This window comes from Tachypleus tridentatus, chromosome 2 (assembly GCF_004210375.1).
Source record: "Tachypleus tridentatus isolate NWPU-2018 chromosome 2, ASM421037v1, whole genome shotgun sequence".
Classification (NCBI taxonomy): domain Eukaryota; kingdom Metazoa; phylum Arthropoda; class Merostomata; order Xiphosura; family Limulidae; genus Tachypleus; species Tachypleus tridentatus.
This window is the reverse complement of record NC_134826.1, coordinates 42,712,924-42,740,254: the sequence shown is the minus strand read 5'-3', so window position 1 is coordinate 42,740,254 and position 27,331 is coordinate 42,712,924. Positions and strand designations below refer to the sequence as shown.

General features: G+C 32.2%; 1 protein-coding gene across 6 annotated transcripts in view; it reads right to left on the bottom strand.

Moving 5' to 3' along the window:
• The window catches only part of LOC143241949 (uncharacterized), a 59,429-nt gene that overhangs the window by 24,513 nt on the left and 7,585 nt on the right, over window positions 1-27,331 (bottom strand). For 4 of the 6 annotated variants that reach the window (XM_076485288.1, XM_076485280.1, XM_076485296.1 and 1 more), the window contains exons 3-13: window positions 26,341-26,430; window positions 25,327-25,470; window positions 25,071-25,124; window positions 18,220-18,303; window positions 16,174-16,215; window positions 15,685-15,744; window positions 14,333-14,530; window positions 10,122-10,291; window positions 3,324-3,495; window positions 2,491-2,579; window positions 1,380-1,551 (exon numbers count right to left, since the gene is read on the bottom strand). In XM_076485288.1, coding sequence (XP_076341403.1) covers window positions 1,380-1,551; window positions 2,491-2,579; window positions 3,324-3,495; window positions 10,122-10,291; window positions 14,333-14,530; window positions 15,685-15,744; window positions 16,174-16,215; window positions 18,220-18,303; window positions 25,071-25,124; window positions 25,327-25,470; window positions 26,341-26,430 — 1,275 coding nt within the window. Of the gene's footprint in view, window positions 1-1,379; window positions 1,552-2,490; window positions 2,580-3,323; window positions 3,496-10,121; window positions 10,292-14,332; window positions 14,531-15,684; window positions 15,745-16,173; window positions 16,216-17,130; window positions 17,269-18,219; window positions 18,304-25,070; window positions 25,125-25,326; window positions 25,471-26,340; window positions 26,431-27,331 lie in introns of those variants that run through there. The other 2 variants (XM_076485301.1, XM_076485306.1) reach the window with 2 other exon arrangements.

Genomic DNA, 27,331 nt, shown 5'->3' with positions numbered 1-27,331 from the left:
CTCATGTTGGCAGAAATACTAGAATTAAGATAAATATTTCACTATTCAACTTGATCTGTTTGTTCTTACTGATGAAATTATGTTTCAATTCCTCTTCAAATTTGTGTTCAAAAAGAATTTAAATTTGATGTTTGTATTTGATCATCACATTTTAGCCTTAACTGTCACTTACATTTTTTTTATACACTTTGTAAGCCAGACAAACTGGAATCATTTATTATAAATTTAGCTTAGAAACCATTAGTTTAATTTCTAACAATTTTCAACAATTACACATTGAAGTAAACAGTAAAATATCTGTGGTTGACAGAAAACAGATATTCCATTGTGTACTTCACAATTAACAACAATCAAACATTCTTTCAACTGCTTCGATATAAAACAGCAATAACAGTAAACCCTAATTTGAATTAGTTGATTATATTTTTTGCAAACTGTGACAATAATTATTATACTGAACAAAGTTCAATGGATTAAATTAATAAAGAAAAATAATAATGGCAATATTCTGATTACTTGACACTTGAAATAACTGGAATGCTATTGATTATTTTGTGTTACGTTAACTGATGAACTCTAACAAATCTAAAATTAAATATGACAACTTTCTACATGGATTACCATGCATGTTGAATTTTGCCTTTAAATATTGAAATATTTCTCTCTGCATTGATATACTTGTTGCATTAGCTTAAAACATTTGCATAGATGTGCATCTCTGATGACAAACAAGGAAACTAAGCTAATAAATGATTCTTTACCATTTTCCTATGAATTTCTAACAGAGTTTCAGCAAGTTTTAATATATATGATAAGATTATGTTTTGAATAAAATTTTACCAGATTTTAAAAAAATTACATGGATTAAAAATTTGATGCCTTTTTCCTAAATCTCTATATTCTAAGAATCCATAATTGAAGTTAATGGAGAATGCATTACGCCAACCACTACAAGTCTACTATAGTAAGTACTAATAAAGTCTTCTGCCCAGTAGTAAGTCTCATTCGGTCAGCTAAGGTATGACAATGATTGTCAGGGTGTAAATTGGATTAAACAAGTGAACTGTTCTTATTATCATTTCTATTTCAGTTGTTTAGAAATTACACTTTCAAGTGAAAATTAACAACACAAAATTATTTATTTTTTTAATTTAATAGTTTTTAATCTTTTTTTATTTATTTATCATTGTATCTGAGTTAACTATCATTCACAAGAGCTGGTGAACCATAAGCTACCCTTACATCACTGTTAAACATAAAGATAGAAAAGAATTGGTGACTTTAAATATTTTTTGTAAAAATTAAATTTATACTAATCATATTCATCTAACAAATTCCATAATATACCTTGCACTACTAATTATTTAAAATGAATGTACCTGATTATCTAGATCATCCAACCTCTTCTGAGCTTCTCTCTTCTGAACTTCTAACTGCTTTAACATGGCCGGAAGAGCTTCTGATTCATTCTGAAGAGTTTTCAATTCACCACTGCGAATTTTCATGTCAGCTTCCTTCTGTGCTATATCTTGTTCTAGCTGCATTTTTTCTCTTTAAAATAAGAGTCATGTTTAAAAGGAATCTTTTTATTCTTCAGTAAACTATTAACATCATTACAAATTTAGGTTTGATGAAGCCAGTATAAATCCTTTTTGTACATGTAATCATATACTAGTAGAGGTAACCTAAAGATGACCTAAGAAAGTCAAAATGTTGTTCTCTGCTTATCAACAAGTATTAATACCCATACCAGCTGTTCTGAGCTACACAGAGTAAAAATTTAAATAACTTTAAACTTTGCAAAATGGGTAAATAAATAAAATAAGAAATTTCAGAGTCCCTCTAGTACACACTCAAGGAGTTCTGAAAGGTTCATAGTGGTTGGAAGTTGGAAAATCTTCATTAACCCTAAAACACCAGCATGGTTAGTTTAGTATAAAAGTTTCATTTGTACAGGGTTATAGTGACACCTTGCTGACATTCTAGGATTAAGAGCATTCAAACAGACAAAAGCTCCTATATAGTATAGATAAACAAGTACTAGTTCTCTATTACTGATGTTTCTGTGTATGCTATAACTTACAACTACAGTTTATATTTAATGCAATATGGCATTCAGATTTAATTTTAACAATTATACACATGAATTTCATTAACCAAGAAGAATTGACTACACTGGTTTCTTGTTACAGTTTTTTCCTTTAGGAAGTTTTTGGTTATAATCAAACATATAAGTAATGGTTTTTATATTTTAAATTGTAAAATTTAAAAAAAAATCATTATATAATCATAAGTAATAATTGTTTATGATTAAATTCCATCTATATACAAAATGTTAATACCAATGGTCAACAGAATACCTCCAAGGAAACAATAGATATCTTGAACAACTTCAATAAAAACTTAAAATTTTTTCAGACAGAACCTAAAAAAATACGAGTTTGGAAAACATTTCTCAATATATTTGAAATTTCCATACTGTTTTCTTACTTCTGTAATTCTTTAACTTCAGTGTTCATCATATCTAGTTCTTTGCTGCTAGCAGATGCCATGCTACTAGAAACAACTGTCAGCCCATCCTAAAAGTTTAAAAAATATAATAATTATTATTATTATTACTATAAAGACAAAAGAGTTAGTCAACATTATTATGCATGACTGAACAACTAACAAGCTCAACTTAAGGTTTTAGGTACTTAAGAAAAATCAAAATCAAATTTACAGGTGATCTGAGAGCATACTTAATTCATTCCAGCTCAGCATAATTTTCTTGGCACTTCAATTATGCAGCAAAAGTACCATTATTCTCTCTATTAAACAAGAATCTTTTATATTACCTGATAATGTTTAACTTTATTCTTATAAGGACAATGTTTTGAAAATTACAGAGGTGTTTGTTTAATGTTACAGTATTAGTGTGCCTGGTGTCTGATTTGTATTGAGTGCTTTGAATACCTTGAGAACAGCAGTCACAAGATTTCCCAAAGGTTTAACAATGGTAATAAATTCAACTATTGAAACTTGGATTAAAATTTTTCATGTGGTAAATGTACACTGATATAATTTTAGTGTAAAATTAAACAAAGAATAAAAAGTAAGCTCACTTACTGAACCAATAAAAATAACATTTTTGTAAACATAACAACACAATGCACTATATTGAATTTTTTTGTTTGATTTGCTGGGTTTACAGTTAACCAAGCATAGAATGAGACATGAAATCCAATATATTCAATACATTTTTTTTATAATTTCTTTTGTCTATTGTTTATCAAAAAATGGTTACAAATATTAAAGTAAGAATTTAAAAATAAAAATCTCACTTGCAAACTAAATGAGTCATGACTTGGTTTTGGTCTTAGTGATGGAGGTATCATATCTGGAGTAAGTTTTGAAGGAATGTCGCTACCTTGAAGTTTTATATTAATCAGATACAATGCCAGTGCAAATTGTTCAGAGGTAAGTTTTCCACTTTCCTTCACATCACATAAACACCTTTAATGAAGGAATAAATACTTTTATAAACAAAACATATTTAAAACGTGCAAAATGTTATTACAACCAAACACATTTCCATATCAAAAGAACCTTTAAATATCAAAATTAAATATTTAAATAATATTACACTAAATTTGAAATAAATAGTAAATTCACAATCATAGAGATTTTTTTATAATGCACTGTAATATATACAAGTGCAACTATATCAATATATTCAATATTTATTAGGATAACTTAGTTCTTAACACTTGACAAAAGGCCTATTTGTTAAGTCTACAAAGCTGGCAACATTTACTGTAAAAGCTTGTTGGCAAATATAAGACCAAAGTTCTCCCTAGGGTATTGTGAAAGATTCCAGACTTGAACCTATTTTATTTTTCCAAGAGTCCCAGTAAGTTTCAAGGGTCCCATAGATAGAATTATATAAAGTAGAAAAACAAAAACACTCAAGTGTCAATGAAACACTATTTACAAAGTATGCTACATGTTCACCTCCTGCATGTTAACAGTTACTGTAAAACTTTACTTACAATTTACACTGTGTATTATTTTCCTTTGTTGGTGGAGAGTAATTTTCATAAGATTAAAAATACTTTTCTTCACTTATAAATTTTCAACTATTATTTGCACATCCCTAAAATCTCCTTTTTTTCATAAAAACTTTGTATATTTTATCACTTATTCTCTGTACCCTAATTCTATGGGATGTCAGTTGATTTTACCCACCCTGAAACCACCATAAAAAATAAGAAATAATTATAAATTCTCCTTTTTTTTTCTGCAATGACAGCAACTTCTGACAGAAAACAATTGTTTATCCTATGTAGTTTTAAGCTTGTAACAGTATATATTTTTATATATTATTATTATTTACTGTTCTTTGAACCATGTCTAACTACTATTGACACCACATAAATTGCAAATTGTGGTGAGCATGCAGCTTATATTAATGTACTGAATTACATAATGCATGAACTACTTGTGAGCATACCTATGAAACAATTACTAAATTATTATACATTTTACTTTATCTAAGAAAACAAAATTTCAATTTTTACATTTTAGTTACTTTTACAAAAAATACACATTAAAAACACCAAATAATACTCTTGACTGTCAATGAAACTACTTTTTTATATTAATTGTACTACTGCATTAAATAATTTCTATTTAATTAAAAAGAGTGCCAAACAACATAGAATAATATCATGTAAAAAGAAAACAACATTCCATAACTATCACAATTTTTCTGGATTTTTAACTGTATGACAAAGGCCAATAAAATTCAACTAGGCTCACTGGAATGTTTCCCATAGAAATAAAGTTCGAACTGAAGAGAAACAATTCTTTTTATTAGTTATAAAAAAAGGCAGTATTAAATGTCAGAGAAAATTACTGAAAAGTTCTTAAAGAGGGAATATGACAGATGGGTGTGGCAAGAGAGATTTTATTTTCTATTTTATTGCTCTGTAACCAAATAAGATTGGAGGTTATGTAAATCATGTTTTGCTTGACCAATGAAAGCATTAAAGGAGAGGGAAACACAAATAATGAATGTCATAGTTTTTATACTACAGGGTGGCCCGTAAGTCCCTACACATCCATATTGTGTCTAAACAACGTTATAATACTAATGATGAGTTGAAGGCTGCTTTTACCACAACATTTGGAACAATAACCTCTGCTATGTTGAGGAAAATGTCTCATAGAACATGGCATCTCATAATATTATGCAGCAAGAATGAGGGACAGCACACAGATACACTGGCTACATAAGATATATGGATGGGCAGGGACTTATAGTCCACCCTGTAGAGAATATTGAGAATTTTTTTAAACCATGTTTTTTATAAATTTAAGAACTTAAAACTTATAATACTAAACTTAGACTTATCTATGTTCTGATGCTAAATATATTTTTATACACTGATAATAAAATAGTCTAATTAACTTTTGAATCTAACTCTAGGAAAGACTGACATGCGTTTTAAGGGTTAATCATGTGGCTTTATTTTAGTGATTTGCTGTTATTAATGAAACTTGTTAGAAATTGATTATGAAAACTTAATGTTGTTTAGTTTGTTATGGCACAAATTTCAAAGCAAAGTATTTGTGCTTGCCTTGCATATGGGATATTTTGCAATGCATATTTGATAATAGAGGGTTAAATCTTATGCATAAGGGACCTGGGAGTTTGAGCTAACTGGAACCCTGCATAAGACTGAAGCTGAACATTCACATTTGAAATGTAATTACTCAACAAAAATAAAATGTACAATGGAAACAAAGCATGTGATATCACATTCATTCTAAGAACAATTTTATTGAACATTTTTCAGACATTGCATACACATATTTCAAAAAAAAAAAAAAAAGGACCAGTTAGATAGGTTTGCCAGGAGAGCCATTTGGTCTGGTCCTCAAACTTAGACACTTGTCCTTTTTCCTGGAGTTTTTAAGCTCTGAGACTTGTTTGTATGTGCCTCCCAATTAGATCAAAATGTGACACACATGCTCCCAGCTTAAGAGCTGCAAATTAAATATTTAAATTATGTTTCATTATTCACTTGAGTTAATGATTGATACATTTTGTTTCCATGTGTCATAATTTTTTTTATTATAGCCAAGGACCTCACAAGATAGAAGCAGCCCAGGCCTCCCTGAACCTTTGAGAGGGTTTGTCAAAAATTCAAAGATGTCAATTTATATTTAAATAGTTAGCCCGGACAGCCAATAACACTTTGTAGCCAATCAAATAATAGATTCAGTATTAATCTATTGTTGTTGTTTTTTCTAAAGAGTGTGTCAGACACACTGTACATGCAAGAAAGCTCTATCTTACATGTTTATCACAACTTATAATAATCAGTAAAGTGACTCGATCCTAAATCAAATGCAAATAATACTCAGTTTAGTATCTAAATTTAGAAGCTTTTAATAACACGGATAATACAGACTATTTGCCGTACACCATGGGGAAATCAAGCTCTAGGTTTCAGTGGTGCAAATTTATAACTTACCACTGATTTACTAGGGTTGAACATAAATGAAAGAGAGTTCACTAAAGAACCCACTATAGATCTTGAGGCTGAGAAGAATCATTTATATCCATAAGTCATCAAAATACACTTACATACAATATCTGCTTACAATAATTACAAAAAGACAATTTTTCAAATACTAGAAACAGTGAAATAAACAGCCGCCAGTTCTGTCTTTACACACAAAAATGTTTTTGTGTCTGTACGTTAACAGCTGCTCCTGTTTCTGTGCCCACATAAAGAATTTTTAGTTGACATGGCTCCCACATTTCAAGTAGCATGAAATTACCTGACCAAAATATTATTTCTTGACCATTTGGGTCACATTTTCAGTGAGCTACTATCACACTGTGTAAAATTACAATAGTAGTCAAGTATTAAAAAGAAAAAAAAAGCCAGATTGCATGCTAGGAGTCACAGTTTGCTTAAATGTTTTGTTGCAAAGTTTCAACACGACTTTAAGTCATGCCATTCTCAAATTAACATTACTTGATTAGAACATATGTAACACAGCCAGTTTATCCACTTATTATGATTCACACTGATAGAAGTTTTTAACTTTTGGCGTGAATATGACGTTTCAATTTTTAATACACAGAAGGAGAACTCTTATCGTTATACACTGGAGCATGTTTCTTGCATGTCAATTTTATTTTGGAAGCAGTTCTTCCTGAGGTGCATATACATACAAAACATTAAATTACTAACCATACACTGAAGAAAACTTAGATTTTCAGTACTTCTGGAAAAAAAAAATCTGCACGTGTTAAAGTCATCTACAAATTCAGAGCATATTTTATTGTTTTTGCACATGCTTTGAAATTGTACATAAATTCCATATGTATCAACATTATTAAAATCTTTGAACTAATATGATAAAAAAGCTTTAAGTTCAAAATACACAATAGGAAACTTCACACATAAAATCCAACCTGCTAATAAGACATTCACAATGTTTAAAGTTGCATTACAGTTCTACAGGATCATGCTATGCAATCACACTTGCAGAGGTTATGGTAGCTGACAAAGATATGAATATCACTATATTCAAACAATATCACTCATAGTGATACTGTATTAAAGAATTACATATTATATCAATCACATGTTAAGTTTTACATTTTATTCTCACATAAAGTTGCTTATTACATCAACTAAGAGCTATTACTTAGTAAAACTTTCAGTAACAGCACTCAAATTATTCTTAATCTGGTACAATCCTTGGATCTAGACAAAATTACAAACACAAATCACCCATACTCGACCACACTATCACTGTCCTTGGATCTAGACAAAATTACAAACACACATCACTCATACTCGACCACACTATCACAGTCCTTGGATCTAGACAAAATTACAAACACACATCACTCATACTTGACCACACTATCACAGTCCTTGGACCTAGACAAAATTACAAACACACATCACTCATACTTGACCACATTATCACAGTCCTTGGACCTAGACAAAATTACAAACATACATCACCCATACTCGACAACACTATCACTACACAGCCTCCAAATTAATATCTCAGTCTCAAGAAAATAATAAGGTCTGGAAGTCTGTAGTTTCAAAACTGTGCAAAATTCATCTTTACCTTTGGTTTAGTCTTTATTTACTATTAACTCTAGTATCTTGCTTGTTGTTTAACAAACAGAATTTTGCTGACATGCTGCTCAGATGTCTGGTGCATTACAGATCGTCAGGTACATGATATATTCAGTTACCATTTGTACAAGTTCAAATGTTTGTACAGTGTAACAGATTTACCGTTACATATTTATTTTGATATCAATGTTTGTTTTAGTTAAATATACATTTAGGAATGTATGTAACTTGTTTTGTTAAATCTATGTTGCAAAATTCCCTCCTGTTGTCTAACTTTGTGGAAGATATTTGAGTGTAAGAATCAACAACATGTTTAAGGAAAGCATTAGTGTATCTTCAAACATTGTTGCCAACTGAACTTTCAAGAACCTCACCCTAAAAGTTTATAAATCAGTGCACCACAAGACAGTTTAATAATATGGTTGGGGTGCTACAATTAGTATACTATAAACCTTGGAAGCTATAACTGTAATAAATGCTTATTAACTGGAAAACTACAGATAATTGACAAAGAATGTTTATAAATTTCAAACATTACAAATGATTTAACTTCAGACATTAGTATTTCTATGAGGACATTAGATATTTCTGTTGGGTAAAAAGTCATGTGTGAAGAAGCTAGCTAGCTTCTTGTTAAGTGAAGTGTACCTGTGTATTGACACAGAATTAATTCACTCACTGTGAACAGTTGATAAAATATTCAGTTCTAAACAAGATAGAGAACTCAGTATTGTTTATAAGTTTGTAAAACTTGTGTAGATAAATCATTATTTTAATAACTATTATTATAAATTGTATTGTTGTTTCTGTATTAAAATATATTTGTGTTAAGAAATATTATTGTGCGTATCAATCTTGTTGGCAAATATCATAAATTTGGTACATATTGAGATTAACTCCTATACTCACATTAAAATTTCCAGCTATCTGAAACTGTAATACACAACTTATTGCAGATAAAAATAGTGTCATAACCTTGAAAACATGTGGCACATTACTACTTGCTGCCAATGAATATTTTAAATTTCAATTATTTTTCAATTGAAATTTTTCAAACTTATCTCCACATTACCAATATTATAAATTGCAATCTATATTTTGCTTCATACAGGTTTTCTTTAACTGTAACTGGTGATATTATCTATACATCTTCAAGATACAAGTCTTACTATGTATCAAGACATCACTTGCTATAAGAAATGCTTAGAAATGTGTATTTTGTTTTACAATGAAATAAAATAAAACTTGTTAGATCAAAATAGCTTTATTAATGGAAATATTCTGTCTCTACATAGTAAGGTGTTAAGGGCTTTTGAGTTTTAGTAAAAGGAACCTCCATAACTTTTACAAAAAAAAAGAAAAAAGAAAGAAAACCTTGTTCAGAGCCCTTAAATTCCATTTAAACAAAAAACCTAGCTACTATTTACATTATATATTGCAACTATCTTCATATTCCATGATAATTAAAGGTAAAAACAGCGTTTGGTGTAGAAAAAAAAACACTACTTATTCATACACATGCCAGAAGTAACCCATTTTGGAACTAATTATAACTTATTTTTAGCCACCTGTGTCCTAAAGAATCACTGAATCACACAAAATTAAATGACTTTTGCTGGTTTGTGTCTGTAAAATGAAACTCCCTGATGCTTTCCGGGTTGAGAACACAAAATATAAGATTCACAAATTCTTTCCAGTTTCCCTGAACCACATAAATTATAATGAGTTTACCACTAATTTATAAACTATTAAATGTTTCATTGATAATAAAATATGATGTTTCTGTATGAATATAGAGAAAAAAGAAAACAACATTATATTATTTAGAAAGCCAAACTGAAGGTTCAGAATTAACTGAGAGAAATTTAATACTGTTCTGGAATGATATGTACATTTGTATTAATTTTTAACTATGAAAAATAAAATCTTCAGCACAGAAAGAAAGAAAAGAACAAAACATACCAGATGTAAGCTAGAGTGTTCTGAGAAAGACCCGACTGAATAAATGTTTCTTTGACATCTGGACCTGTAACAAAACCATCTTGGTCTCGATCAAGTTTATGAAAGATTTCATCATACTTTGCCTTATCTGTGGCAGTCACTACCCACGGCACTGCAGCTGCATTGTAAACCTGCAAAAATAACATTCAAAATCGTTCCACTGCATAACAAGTTAATGAGGATTTACTACAGATTTATTAATTCACACATCATAATAACTTGAAAACAATAACACTTGAAATGATTTCAGTGAGGAAAAACACACAGATAATACTATGTTCAATCCAGATTTAACACACAGATTAATCAGTATATAGAATGTTTATTAAAAAACTTAGACCATATACTCTACTTTTCAAACTTCTATGCCACTTGAACTAATTAGAAGTTAGCTCATACATGTATCGAAACTACTGAATATGAGTGAAACTGAAGGTTTTAGAAAGTTAAATTGATCTTATAACATTAAAGCACATTATTTTTTGATAAACTGTAAAATGTTCGCTTAGCACTTATTAACATTATCTATAATGAGAGAATGGATGTTAAATACATGCAAATTTGAAATCTTCTAAATGCTATAAAATTATTTTTGTTGTGACATCCTTCACTTACTTTAATATTTCATTACAAATAAGAAAAAGATGTAAAAAAGTAGAAATCAACTCATTAAGAAAGAAATATGTATATGCATTCAGTAAAGCAACATTTGCATTAACATGGCAGTCATAAAATTCAGTCTTAACTGAAAGTGCAGGTGCTTAAGGGATGATCTTTCAAGCAGTAATGTGATAAATAAAGGAAAGATCTAAAATGCTGTCATTACATTTCTCTGATTTGAAATTCATGATGAACTAACGTTAGGTAGGGTCAAAGTGCAATGTGAAGCTTTCACAAAGTTACATTCAAAATGTAATTAAAGAAACATTATTATTAATGTACATTGATAAATTTGGCATCAAAGCATCATGTATAATTCATGTTTTAATTTTTTAATTTCAAACAGAAATTAGGTATTTAAATTGCAATCTTCAATTCTTTGTATTATGTGAAATTCTTAATTCTGAAGTGCTAATTTTAGATTTTCCTTCAAATCCTTTATAATCTTTTGAATTTGATACAAATGAAATTATAGTATTTCTAAGCTATATCATAAATTCAGAACATCCAATTTTCTTCACTTATTAAGATATAAGTGCAAGAAAATCAAACAATATGTCATAACCACCCGATCCTGTGTTTTGAAATATATCAACTCTGACATTTCTTGCTGGATTATTTATAACCAACAGGATGAGATGATTTCACTTACTGAATTTCCTATAATGTTAGCTTTCTATAAAGAAATTTTTTGAGCCATTTCACTTTACTGTTGCTATCACTGAGATCACTTTGGCCAGTTAATAAGATTATTATAGCTTAGTTAAAAAGCCAGCTAAATTACAACAGTTTTGGGATGTTACACTTTCTATACACATTAGTACTTTGTGTTCTTAATTGCATGCTTAAAATATATAAAAATAAATTTATATATTACCACAATCATTAAAAAAAAGTTACTGTTAATTTTTACTTGGAGCCCCAAAAAGCAAAGAAAACACAAGTGCTGATGTAAGTATTAAATTTCTTGTTCATTTATGTATAATTTTATTAATTTTTATAAGTTATTGAAATGTAAAAATCATAAACTTATAAGGTTAGGTAAGAAATTAATTAAAAATTAAATAAAATAATCATGGTAGCACATACATATTGCATGTGATACGAGTGTGAGGGTAACCTGATATTTTTTTACATAAGTAAATAGTCTGTTAGGATGTGCAGTCATTCTACAAAAAAAAAGGTAATTTAGATTTATCTTATATTTTTCAAGTTTCTATTTTACCCTACATTGTTTCACTACATTTAGGTGTTTAGGGTAGAAACATAATGAATAAAATAAAGTATTTCATTCTCATTATGAAAAATCATGTTTTACTCTCATAAACTCTGTAACAACTTTGTAAATTGACAGAGAAACTTTTGAAAAAAAATACTTGAGTGTACAAAAGACTTGTAGTATTTTCCTCAAGCTTGCAAACTTTCCTGAAGATATGTTTACTACAAATTATAATGTGTGTGTGTGTATATATATATATATATATATATTAATAATGTGAAAAAACATAGATTCAACAAGTCTTGATACAAAACGATAAAACCTAATAATCTGAGTTATTTTGAAAAGGCAAACTGGGAATTTTTGTTCATCAAAATGACTGAGCCCTAAACTGAGAGTTAAGAGAAATGTGAAAAAAAAACCACAACAAAGCACACACACACACACACACACACACAAAGACTATCATGACTTTAGCATTTAATACCATAACACAAAAAACAACTGGGGTGTAAGATAGAAGTTTGAATAAGCTTTTCACTGTCATCATATCTATTATAGTTAACAAGTTCTTGTATTGGACAAAAGGCCTTGTCAAAGTAACATGTTGGCACATGAAGGCCAGATTTAAAATACTGTTTATACTCACCTCTGATTTGAAATCTGTAATGAACTAATTATAAGCAATGCAAGTGAGCTGCAGTCTAGTACAAATTTTTATCTCATTAATTCTATACCTAATATTTCTTTTCGTTATTGGTTACCATAAATCTTTAAGGATAATGACAATGGAATAGTTCATTCAAAAATTCATTTAGCACAACATATCAAAAGATACTCTAAGAATTACAGATAAACATGGGTCAAACAATTCTAGTGTTATAGTAATTTTGTCTTCTTTATGGTGTTACTATATTACTGAACTCAAGAATTCGTCATAAGCGATTTTCAAAAAACATCAAGTGAAAGATATTTACGAATTAATCAAGTTAATGCAATTAACCAGAAATATCAAAATAAAATGCAACAAGGAAGATACTTTGATTCATATATTACCTAATCCTTTAACAGAGTCAACTATTGTAAGCAGTGAAATATAAAGCTCGTATTTCATTGAATAGTTTATAAACATGATGTTTTGAGTAAATACAAAGTATGCAAACAATTTTGTTAAAACAAAATCCATGCAAAAAATACAAAACAGACAGCATGTTTTAAGTAATTAATAATTACCCTTGGGTTGATAAACAACAATTTTCTTTAATACTTTAACCATCACGGCAAAATCGTTTTCAAAGCTACAAAAATAAACTTCACAACCCCTTTACCCGTGAAACAACACAAGTAATAAGCTAAAGTTAAAACATGAAGATAATCAGAAAGGTTGATTAAATTATTAATAACATAAAAAATATAGTCAAAATAACAGTTCTCATATCAGATGATCTTTTTTGCCTTAAACTGTTTACTTACCCATGATGTCACACTAAAAGCAAAACCTAAACCAAAGCAAGCAATTCACAGCTATAAATCTTATGCATGTGTTCATCTGTAAACTCAAATACCCCATTCATGTAAATATAAGAGAACCAGTAGGTCAACAAATAATATAAAGGATATCAAAAAGTATAACTGTGAAGACAAGATAGTTTCTCATATCATGATAAATATAACTATTTCAAAAACAACAAACTTACATTTATAACATATTTAAAAGTATTAAAATCTGGTAAGTTGGTTCAGAGAGGTCACAACAGAACTACATTAGATTTATAGATTGTTCTAGACCAATTTGAATAATGCTGTTATTTTTAGTATGAATTATAATGAGTCACAAAAAACAGGTATAATATTTCACTCATACTGTTTTGGTCAGCAAAAATTTTAACAAATTTTTTTCATTTACTGGTTCTAGAACAATTGCACTTATGATACCAAAATATAAAAAAGTTTGTTCTAATGATTTAGTAAGACAAGCTGAGCATGCTCAGGAATTTTATTTCTAATTTGACAGTTTCTTGTTAATCGTTTGGCAATATAAAGTTTCAAGAATTCTACAAATGTCATGCTTTAAGATTTTTTTATTCATAACACTTTGAAATTGCTCTTTCTGTGTTTTCAACATATAAAATCCACATTTTAATTTTGAAATTACAAAGTACATGCAAAAAAGTTCATTTACTAAAAATATTTTAAATTGTTCTTAGTAAAAACCTGCACCAATGTCTACAAGCAAAGAATATAACTAAACAAATTACTTAAAACATCTACGTTATAGTAACTCTTAACATACATATTTAGCAGTTAAATCCATGGTAGGTGGACTTGACCTATGACCACTAAAACCTCCATCCATTCCAGGTAAAAGATCTGGTAACACTGGAACTGCACCAGCTAGAGATGATTTTCTTTTAGACACAGGGATCAAATCTGGGGGTAATTCTGAAGGAACTGGGACATTTTCAAGAGCTTTGTACACCAAATGCATTGCCTGTAAAGATTTAATACAGCAAAATACAAGAACGTTGTTTTTACTATAAGTCAAGCATTTTGAACACATAATTCAGCAAAGTATTGTAACAGAGATCTTTAAGATGTTTCCATTCCCGTTACAGAATTTTAGTTACGTAATTTTAAAGTGTGAAACTTTGTTCTCTTATAAACACTTGGTAAAAGTGAATGCTCTAAGTCTGCAAGTTATTGGAATGAAGCTTATCCTTTATCATACTTAAGTGCTATTTCTATCAAAAGCACTTTTGTTTATTGCAGAGAATATGCTAACATAAAAACTGCATAAGATGTTTTGATTCCTTGTATTATACCATCAATAATTTTACATCTTTTTGAAACACAAACCTAAGGACAAAACTAGGATTCACTGCAATTTTTTTTAGAGCAAAAACACACATTCGTTTGTCTACTGTTATAAGCTTACTGCTAAGCTACAAAGGAATAATAGCATGAAAGATTTCATGTAAAACTTAGTGTAAATAAATATATTAAAATAAAAATAACCCTAAAACAATCACTATAATGCAAAAAATATATACAGAAATGTTACCTAGCACTAATAAGAAGGTAGCATGTTGTGGTTTATCATATTTCTCACACACAAATTTGCTTACTAAATATCCACTTATATACAAATGTAATGTCTAATTTGACATTTTTACCACTCAATCATTTATTATTCATACTCTTTTCTACACAGTTTGAATTCCTAATTTTTAGAATGACACCAGTGTAAAACTAGAACACAAATGCTGTACTAAGCAGTGCTGATAAATGAAAAAAAAAATCATGTTCTACTATTCCATTAACAGTTTCACTCAATGTTTACAGCAAGCTCAACATGAAATAAAACAGAACTGTTATCAGTATTCCAATGGAAAAAAAAAAATGTTTGAACTGTACTTGCTAGAATAATTGATCTTTATCCTATATGTCTTTAAATATACAAATTCACTACTCTAACAAAACATATATATATATGAAATCATTACAATAAAAATTCATTCCTTTCCAAGAAACCATATTCAGCCACAAGCAATAATTACTGTCATTTAATCATTACCTATTTTCAATACATAAAATGTACATTACCTACTACAACAAAGTGTTTGTACATTCACAAACTGTACTTACAAGGATAAATTCATCTCTATCGAGGAAGCCATCCTGGTCAATATCACTCAGCTCCCATATCTTAAAAATGTGGGGAAAAACACAATACAATAGCATTTTTTCTTTTATTATAGTAATATACATATTCTCTTGGCTTATAGTCACAGAATGATCACTAACACCGTTTTGAATAATGTTAGAAAATACCTTAATATCATATTGTTTATTTTTGTAATAGCTATGTTTATACTGTCACAAACGTACTGAATTGTGTATCTCAGTCAAAATATAAATTAATTTCCTTTCTTAAGCACAAACCTACACAATAGTCAATCTGTGCTGTGCACACCAAAGTATTGAAACCTGGTTTTCAGTGTTATGAGCTTTCAGACTTACTGTCATATAGAGATTCTAAAAAATAAAGAGGAATATATAATGCTTTTCATAATATTTACATTTTTAATTCCAAACAAAGCATACAAAATGCATACCCAGATGCAACTCTCTTACCTTGCCTAGTGTTTCAAGTGGAAGTTTGGAATTCAACATAATCTGTGAAAGTGGTATTAAAATATCAGATTAATCAGAGTACACGTCCTCATTTAAATCAAAACACAAATATCGTTAGGTTATCACGATATCCTTACCTCAGCAATGACTCAAGTAAGGTTCTTTAGACATTTTTGAAAATACTATAATTACATAAACTTTTGATCTTTATGTGAAGGCTTGTATTTCATGCATTATAAACTTGATTATAAAAAGGAAGCAGAGAACTGGCTTCAATGAGACAAACATGGTTTCCTTAACAACTGTGCATGCACAATACACTAGCAAGCTATTAAACTTACACCATTTCTATTATTGCCCACCTGATCCATGTTCTAGAAATTTGAAATATTATTTTATATGTCCAACCAAAATGGCTTGCATGTACTCTGCCCACTTTAGGTACCAATACCCAATTTTTAGCATTATTCACTACACAATTGTTGCTGTGCCAGCAGAATACCAAAATTTATATTGACAATTAAAAGCAGGAACAACAATAATAAAAGTACTGTTTGGCCAATGTTTAACAATAAAAAACTCAATACGTTTGTGCAGCTGCCACTAGGTAAGAAAAATGTGTTATTTTAAGTACTGTTTCTGCTCCTTTTTTCTTCTTCTACAACTCGCATTGACTGAATTTTCGAAAAAAAATATGTTATAAATAAAGGCATTTTCACTCCCCAACCCCCAAAATCTATGACCAATCAAAATAGTGGCATCTATTTGCATCTCTATACTATTATAAAATGAATAAACATAAAGACTAGCCTCAAGAATATGCATTATTCTATTGAACAAAATACATGTAAATAAAACAAAACACACCACATACAATTTGGCACATAATTACATCAGTTATCACTTTAATTACAGTCGCAGGATGAATTTTTATGCACTGGCTTGTCATGTTGTTACCTTTTATATACATATATATATATATACACATATATACAGCTATGTTTGTGCATATGATCTTCTGTTTTCCTACATATAGACTTTCATGTTGCAATATAGTCTATAAGACATTGAATGCTTTGAAACTGGCCTACTGTCATGCCGTATTTTCTGGACACCTGAAATTAATAAAGTGTTTTGTTATTTGTCAATGGATGAATGCCATTAACACTACATAATGTTTAGGGACAAGGGAACTGTTGGTCTATCTTGGCTATCCCATCCTATAAGCCAAACTAAAACTATTAAATTACAAAAAAATTTAAAGCCAGCCCTTATCATTCATATATCTATCAAGCTCTCTTTTAAACTCACTCAAATGTACTGCCTTCACAACATCTAAGGGCAACCCATTTCATAGGCCAATCACCACGTATTAAAAAAATAATCATAGCTGAAGATAGCTTCTAGATTGCCAAAACCTATATTTGTGTCCCCCAGTTCTATAATTTCTGCTGTTAAGTATAAATATGCTAATGCATCTATATTTTCAGTTTATTTTACAATCTTAAATAGTTCAATCAGATCTCCCCCTGTTTTTTTTAAAGAAAAAACAGTTTTAGGAGTCTTAATCTCTCTTCATTGAATCCTGGCAAGATGTATAAAAGTTGACCAAACGACCAAGTAGTTTAGTTTACAAACTAAACAAATATTAATAAAAACGTTAGGTTTAAAAAATTGTAAAATGTTGATATAACAATGAGTACTCATATCAACTGATTAAACAATAGAGTAAAAATATATTTAAAGCTTACAGTTTAGTTCTAAAAACTTAACTAACTCTATATATACTTTTATGAATATTATTTTCACTAATAATAATATTAAAGTATTAGAAAATAAAATTATTCAATATCTTAATAATACATATATAATTAAGATACATTAAATGAGCCACGATTAGATTTATCTTAAAATAAACAAGCAGCGATATAACATAGCAGTTGATCTTCTCAATGCTACTACTTTCCTCAAACTATCGCTTCTCTGATCTATAAAATGGACAATAAATAAATTGTACAGATTGCTCAGATACTTTAAGAAACTTACAGGCTTTACTTTAGTTCCAGGTAACTTGTCATTGGTCGGTTTCAGTGAATTAAACATTTCTTCATACTTTTTGCGTTCCGATGGCTACATTGGAGAACAAATTCACAGTTACAGAGTACTCATTGTATTCTTTGAGAAGAATTTTTACATTTAGTCAACATTTATTTGCTTCATTTCAGTTCAAATCGATGCATACGTATGATATACATACACTCTACATGTATGTTCGGAAGTTTGTGACATGAAGTTTTTTTTTCTTTACTGGCTGTTATTTTGAACAGGAGAGACTACTGAAAGGTGTTAAAAAATGACAGATTACAAAATACTTGAGTAAAAATTGTTAAAACAGAGTGAGAACTAAATGTTTTTATAAAAACATTGAAACTGCGTATCAGAAGTACTCACAGGTTCTGTTTCTAGATGTATGTCCAAATTCTAGTGCTACAGTCTTACAGATTAAAAAAAAATCCATAGATCGATTTGTTTTATCAGATTTGTCAAATCACTAAAATTAATGTTGTATTGATTGATTGATTGATTTAGTGTTTTATGGCAAAAAGCAGCTAGGCTATCTGCGCCAAACGTCCAGTAAAAAGGTATAAAAAAATTAATTGTAGTAAAATACATAAAAGGAAATGAAGGTAAAACAAAACATCATTGAAAAACCAATATTGACACCTAGCCTACAATGTTAAGAGAGAAAGCAGAGTAAGAGAAGTTGTAAAGGACTTTCTCTAGCAAAATGGTAATGATCATAACCCGCCAGGAAGACTAACAGGTAAGTACAAGAACCACGGTCAGTCACCTGAAGTTGGTCTTTCCAGTCCTGGTTCCGGGTTATGTGTCATTATGGCCAATACCAAAAGGTAAAGTAATAAAAGTGTTAAAAGACATGCAGCAAAATTGTAATAACAACTCGCCAGGACAACTAACGGGTAGTTCAAACGGATAGTTCAAACAGCAGCGTTAGTCACCTGAAGTTGGCCTTTCCCGTCCTGGTGTCGAGTTGTTTAATGTTCTGGCCGTTTTCCAATTTCAAATTGATCTAAAGAGAATGAGACTCTGAAAAGGGAACCACAATTAAAAAGGTGTAATGAATAAATATCCAACACTTAAATGAGATTAAAAAGATTAATGGCCATTAAAAAACAAAAACTTTATCAAGGTGGACAGTGTCACCATCATCAATAATGCTGTCCAATGTTACAGACAAACCCTGGCACAGAACATGTTTAAAATAGTGCTGTTGTTGAGAGTTGTAACGATGGCAAGAAAGTAAAATGTGGCTTACAGTGATTTGAGTGTTACACAAACAACACACTGGTGCATCAGTTCCAGATAAAAAAAAACGATGAGTTAAAAAACTGTGACCAATGCGTAGTCTAGTTAGAACAACTTCCTCCTTCCAAATCTAACGGATGCTAGACGGTCAAAGCCCAATATAGGGTTTTATTTGAAAAAGCTTGTTGTCGTGTTGCTCACTCCAAGTGGACTGCTCGCTGGCACAGAGCTGAGCCTTGAATACAGGACCATAGTCCATGTACGGAATGGGCACAGTGAGGATAGTGTCAGAGCAGATAGATTTAGCTGCCGTGTCTGCAAGTTCATTCCCGCGAGTACCAATGTGGCCTGGTATCCAGAAAAACTGGATAGAAGTAGATGTTAATGAGAAATGGACCAGTTGGTTTTAAATATCAGCAAGATCAGGGTGTGAGCCAACGTGAAGTGATTCCAAGAGTAGTAGAGAACTAAGCGAGTCAGTATAAATAGTGCAGTCGGAGTACTGCTCAGCTTCAATATGATCCAGGGCAAGAGATATGGCATACAGTTCAGTGGTGAACACAGAAGCTGTAAAGGGGATTCTGCGTTCAACCACCGAACTGCAACAAACCATGGCAGAGCCCACTGAATTACCTCATTTGGAACCATCCATATAAATTGGAATGGAATGATTGTTCGAAAGATGTTCAGTAAATAAAAGACGGTACTTCCAATCGGGAGTATCTGCCTTTTTCAGATGACTGAAAGAAAGGTCACATTTGGGGGCTGTAATAAGCCATGGGGGAATGGGCTAACCAGTGGATTCTGCAATGTAATCCAAGGACAGACCCAATTAATTCAATTGTGCCTGGATGCGAAGGCCAAAAGGAGCAATGGCAGATTGTCTGTTCTGAAAAAGTAAGGCCCACTGAGGAAGGAAAACATATCCCCAGGTATGATGCTTTGGTAAGGAACGAAGTTTCGAAGAATATAGTAAAGACAGTTGCAAACAGCAAAGGTGCAGATAAGGTTCATGAGATTCTGTGTATAAACTTTGAACTGGGGAGGTGTGGAAAGCCCCAGTGCAGAGTCGAACTCCTTGATGATGAATGAGGTTCAGCATCTTTAAGGCCGAGGGTCTGGCAGAGCCATAGACCATTAATCCATAGTCGAGTTTTGAACGAATAAGAGCACGATATATCTTTAACATAGAACATCGATCTGCTCCCCAACTGGCGGTAGAGAGAACACAGAAAATGTACAGTGCTCTTGTGCTTTTGACCCGTAGCTGCTTTAAGTGAGGTATAAAGGTCAGCTTACAGTCAAAGATAAGCCCCAAGAACTTGATCCCAGGGACCACTGGCAGGATATGAAGTTCAGGATCAAGGTGAATACTCCGTTGGCGGTAAAAGTGCATGCAAACGGTTTTAGAGAGAGAAAAATTAAAGCAGTTTGCCATAGTTGTTCAGTGATGGCATTTATCTTTATACTGAAAAGTGTGACTCTAAAAACACAGCCCTAAGGGCCCCCAACTTCCTGTATAAAAGAATGGAAAAGCGTCTAACCCACACGAACTTGGAATCTCCTGTCCATTAAACATTTTTTAATAAACATGGGTAAATGGCCATGTAACCCATATATATGGAAGTCTCGAAAAATGCCATAACTCCATGTTGTGTCATAAGCCTTCTCAATGTCAAAGAATATTGATACAAGATGTTGGCGTTTGAGAAAGGCTTCTCTGATTGATGTTTCAAGTGAAATTAGGTGGTCCGATGTAGAGTGCTGTCATCGGAACCCACACTGGGTGGGTGAGAGGAGGTTGTTTGATTCCAGGAACCAAACAAGACGAGCATTAACCATCCTCTCTAAGGCCTTACAGAGACAGTTTGTCAAAGCAATTGGACGGTAGTTTGAAGGAATCTTGGGATCTTTCCCAGGTTTAGAGAAAGGTAAGATAATAACCTGGTGCCAGGCATCAGAAAAAACATTCTCCTGCCAGATCTGGTTAAAAACAATCAGAAGAATATCATGAAAAGCAGGAGAGATAGCAAAGCATGTCATAGTGTACATCATCAGGTCAAACAGATGTACTGCCAGAACGATGAAAAGCCATTTTCAGTTCCACCAGTGTAAAGGGACAATTATAGTTAAAGAGACAGTCAGTTTGAAAGGAAAAAGGTGAATGCTCTGCCAGAGTCTTGATGGCGAAAAAGGTGGAGGAACAAGCAGAAGTGCTAGATACCTGGCAAAAGCTTTCACCTAGAGTATCGGTGATCAGAGAATAAGATTGAGAGGGGGACAGAATTGTAGTTCCCACTGACCTTTCGAATCCTGTCCCATATGACCTTGGAACTGGTGGTAGAAGATATGCTAGTTGTGAATTTAATCCAAAATTCCTTCTGCCTTTGACGTCTTTCCCACCTAGCATGTGCACGGGCCCGTTGGAAAGGGAGGAGGTTCGAAAGTGTGGTATATCTACAGAAAGTATCCCAGGCCCATTTTTGAGCCTTCATGCCATGTGGCAAGCAAGATTCCACCACGGACGAGGATATTGTGGAAAACGTGTCGAGGTTTTAGGAATACACTGAGCAGCTGCTTGTATAATACAGCAAGTTACCGCTGCCACACAGTCGTCTATTGATGTCTGATTCACGATGGCAGGATCAAGTTCTGCGAGAACAGTGAAAGTGGACCAGTCTGCCTGATCCAGCTTCTACTAGGGCACGTGGGTAAGGTGGCATCGACCACGGCCAGTCTCTCTCAAAAGTATAGGAAAATGATCACTGCCTAGTGGATAATTGTCAACACTCCATGAAAAATGGGAAAATAATGAAGGGGAGCAAACTGAGAGATCAATAGCAGTAAAGGACTGACTAGGTGCATGAAAATAAGTGGAAGAACCAGTATTGAAAAGAAAAAGATTGTGATCAGAGAGCATACGCTCTATAGAGCAACCCCTCCTATCAATAACAGCACTTCCACAGAGGGGATGATGTCCATTAACGTCCCCCAGGATTAGAAAGGGAGACGGCAACTGTTCAATGAGAGCATCAAGGTCTGATTAATCACATGTCTCTCCAGGGGACAGGTAGAGAGAACAAACAGTGATGTTATGACCCAAGGAAACACGAATGGCTACGACTTCCAAGGGTGTGTTGAGTGATAAAGACAGGGTGGGCACATGCTGATCAACCAATAAGGTCACCCCTCCATGTACTCGTCCATCACACAGCGCGTCATCTCTGTACAGAGAAAACTGCCAAATGGTGACTGTATCAGCAGGTTTTATAAATGTTTCTTGTAAGGAAAGACATACAGGATGGTAGGATTCAATCAGCGTTTTGATATCATCCAGATTAGAACATAACCTAGACAGTTCCATTGTATCAAGATGGCCATTTTTAATGACGGGTAGGCGAAGTGGCTGAAGAACCCTTCTGTTTACGACCACGTCTTTTTTCCTTACTGTCCTCAGTCGGAGGAGGTCTATCGACCTCCATGGATCCTACCATGGGTTAGCTGGGCATGTCTTCGTTGTTGGAAGGGGATTCCAGTGACTGAGGACACAAACGAATGATTGTTTTGCATCGTGGGGTGGGAGAAAAAGATGTATCAGAAGAAATGCCTGTATTTGAAACTGAAGGATGTGGATCTTGAAGTTTCTTGGAATGTATGGGAGGAACAGAGATGGGTGTAGAAGTCGATTCATCAACCCTTTTAACCATGGAGGTCAAAAGGCTTTTCATTTGTTTTGAAAATGATTCTCTTGGAGGCACAGAGAGATCTGTCTGCACTCCCACTGTAGTTGTGGAACAAAATGCAGCAGCATATGTCCGAGATGGAGTGGTGGGCAGCAATTTCCGAGCCTCAGGATAACTAATGTTATGAGTCGTTTTCAAATGCTGCACCTCTTTTTCCTCCAACCCTTTTGGGCAAGAATGAAAGTAGGAAGGGTGGGAACCATTGCAGTTGACACAATGTGAGTCCATGTCACACTCATAGGCATCGTGGTCCTTGCCACCACAACGAGCACATGTCAGGGAACCACGACATGACGTCTTTGAGTGGCCGAACCTCTGACATTGGAAACATCGGAGAGGGTTTGGAATGTACGGCCGTACCCTGCAAGTTAGATAACCTGCCTTGATGGTGGCAGGTGCACGTGGTGATGTAAATGTCAAAACGAGGATATCTATCGGCAGTGTAACTCCATCTTTGTGAGTGGAGATGCACCTCACTGCAGGAACTCCTTGAGTGGAGAGACCAGCGAGAATCTCTGACTCGGGAACGTTCTTCAAATCCCTCTCAACAATAACTCCTCTTGATGAATTCAAGGTACATGAGGGGTAACCTCAATAGGTACATCCCCAATTGCCTTTGAATTCAAGAGGAGTTCACTGTGTTGGGATGTGGATGTTTCAACCAATATGTCTCCAGATCAAAGCTTCTTTACTGACTTTCGAGCACCAGCAAGTTCCTCTAGTCCCTTCTAAATATAAAAGGGGGATATTTGCCCTATAGGTTTTTCTGAAAGAGAATGTAAGATAAGAAAATGAGGTACAGGTGTTACAGATGTTGAAGATTTCTGCTCAGGGTCTTCAAGACGTAGTCGTTTACCTATTAACTGTTTTTTCACTATTTTGTTTAAATTTTTCGTTGGAGGATCCATAGGAAAAAAGGAAAATTTTGGTACCCACTGACCCACCCACCATGGAGCCCTACGAGGGGACGCACTACAATGTCATGCAAGGACATTGCAGCAACGCCAGGGTTTCGTGAGCACTATACCCAAACACCAGCATCAGACACAATGTCCACAACACCCGTTAAGAACTTCCAACACTGGTACTTGGTTGACTCTAGCCCAAGTAGACCAGCCGACTGACCCAAGGGGGGGCACCCAAAGGCCGCCCGTCTACAGAAATTCAAGGCTAAAGTGGTGTGTTAGGGTTGAACCCCTCAACCACCAGGATCCTCTCCTCCCCATCACGGGTCACCACGCATGGCAAACACGTGGGTGGATGCTCAGATCCCAGAGGAGGTAAACTGAAAGAACAGAATCTTCCCTGGGAGGCCCCCTCACCACGTACAGCAATCCACATCGAGGGGTATTGATGTTGAAATAAATTTAATCCTTTTTTTATACTTAATTGTCACACATTTTCAAGTTGTTATATTATTAAGTAATCAAGACAATATTTTTAAGAAAGGCCTTATTTTGTTATATCTGACGGTTAGGTATCATTAATCTTTAATTTGTAAGACATTCTTATTCATAAATAAATGTCTAATTCTTTTCTTATTCCATCATCCAGGATAGACTATATAATAAAATTAATTTTATTGTGCACAGAACAGGAAAAACAAAAGTAAAAAGTAAGTACAAGATGCTCCTTTATGTGGTCTGTTTGACAACTTTTCAATTGATGCTATGTCTATTATTAATGGGTTGATATATCAGTGACACAGACAAATAACTGACAATTTCATACAACTAATTGTGGCTTTACACTCCAATCATAGGTAAATTCATGCTATAGAAAAAATATTAATATCTTTTATTTAGTTTTACTATAATAACAACTTACCTTTATAGCCCAGTCAGTTACTGTAGACATTTTTCTATTGAAAGTTGTAGGTCCCTATGTTAAACAATGAAAAAAAAAAGTATAATCAGATTTTATAAAAATCAAATTAAATTACTTATCAAATAAAGTTATAGATTGTAGTGGTGTTTCTAAAAAATATATAAAACAAGAATATTACGGAAATACAAAGCTTTAAAAATTAATTTTGCAAATACAAACTAGTGTGTTCATTAACAAAATGTATATATAATCTTACCATATCTGGAGGAGGCATTTGTTGTTTGATATTTGCCATATCAAGATTTTGCCCATTTTGAACTAGAGAAATTAGTTTCAAGCTTACAAAAAGTCCTTTTTTATCAAGATAGCCCTTTCCACTTGGATCAGAGAAGTCCCATATCTAAACAAATGTTAAACATCCTTATCTTTAGTTGACTTAGTATAAATATGCAAAATAAAAAGGAAAAAAAAAGTGAAATTATATTCAAATTAAATTGTACAAATTGTATTGGGACATTTTTAATCAAAACTCTAGTTTTTAATGTTTAAAACTCAATTAATTAAAAAAAGTTAATTATAAATGTATTAGACAGAAGCAATGTTTTTGTAAATTAAGTAATAGTTTTCTTATATAAGCCCTATTTATTTAAGAAAACTATTACATAACAATTTTTCACTTTTTTCTGTTTCTCATAATTTAAACTTAATATCAATCCTGAAACTGAGTAAAATGTATGTATCATTTTTTCCTAGAGTTTTAGTTTCAAAACCTCAATGAAATATGTTTAACTTCAGCATGTTAACCATTTTCAAAAAGAGTAAACTTTAAATGTGTGTGTAAATATATATATATATATATATATATATTAATCATTTTAAATTCACTGTATATAAATCTATAAAAATATTTTATACATATTAACTGACCTCAAGAAGTTAGCCAGAAACAAAAGTGATTTTATAATTTATCAATGTGTGTGTTTTCCTGATTACAATAAACAAACAAGATCTAAAAAACATGACAGCTGTTTGTTTCTAATATATTTATAATATTTTTGCTAAATGTGAAAGAAATTACTTAAACACACGTGCTTTATTTTGTCTTGCACAGTATGATTCCACATGTAATATTAAGTACTCACACTTTAACACAGATTCATTGTTAAGTAGTGTGTATCTCCATCAAAGATATACATATATTTATCTCTGCTGACTGACCAACTCCTAAAACCTCACTATATGTTGAATACATACTGAAAAAAAAACTAACCTTCCCTAATACAGTATCAGATAGACCAGACTTCTTCAAAAACTCAGCAGCTTCTACAGCTCCGACACAGCCTATTCCTGCTGGATCAACCTTTATAATGACACAGGAAGTTTAGTAACATTAGTAAGGCATAAAGCTTACACTTCTAACAAAGAAAGAGTGATGTTTTAAATCCAGAACGTACACTTACATGACATAGATGTAAGTGGATTGGTGTATACTTATATGGTTCGGTCGCAATTGCACAATAGCCAACTCGGCAACAGGCCAATGTGGCAACAGCAGATTGGGTGACGGTAAATTATGTCAAAAGACTGTCGACAGTTGTGTCATGAGATGTGAAATGCATGCATGTTTACATGTACATGAATCAAGTTTACAATGTATGAGTAATTTGTTGCATTTTGAATAGATAAGTACAAAATACAACAATGTGATACAGTTGAAACTCCTGCTAAAAATTTGAGCTAACTGTTTTACTTTGATAGCCATGAGCATTCACTTAGCCAACTATCAGCAATACTACTGGAATGTCAACGAGTCTGTCAGCAAATGGGTTGTCACCGAATTATCTGTCTACTATTAATACTGTCACCAAATTGAGTGTTTCTGAGTTGGTTACCACCAAGCTAAGCCTGAACTAATTATACATACATAGTAAGGTACCTGGTGTGACATAACACAAACTGTGTTATACATATCAGTTTGTGTTATACATCATTGTATCTTTCATGAATTGTAGTTGTCTACCTGATTCTCAAGCACCTTTTTTGATGAACCAGTGAGAAAGCAAATTTACTTTCCTATAATTACATTATAAACTTAAAAGGGATGCTACATCAAGCACATTGCACTGAAATTTAGCAAAACTTCAAGGCACGTTCTAAGATTTGCTAAACTTTGTGTTGAAATGTCATGTTAAGAATTTTAATGGGTTGTTTTTACATTAATTCAGTTACCAAAATTGCAAAGTTTTGATGCAACAATAAAA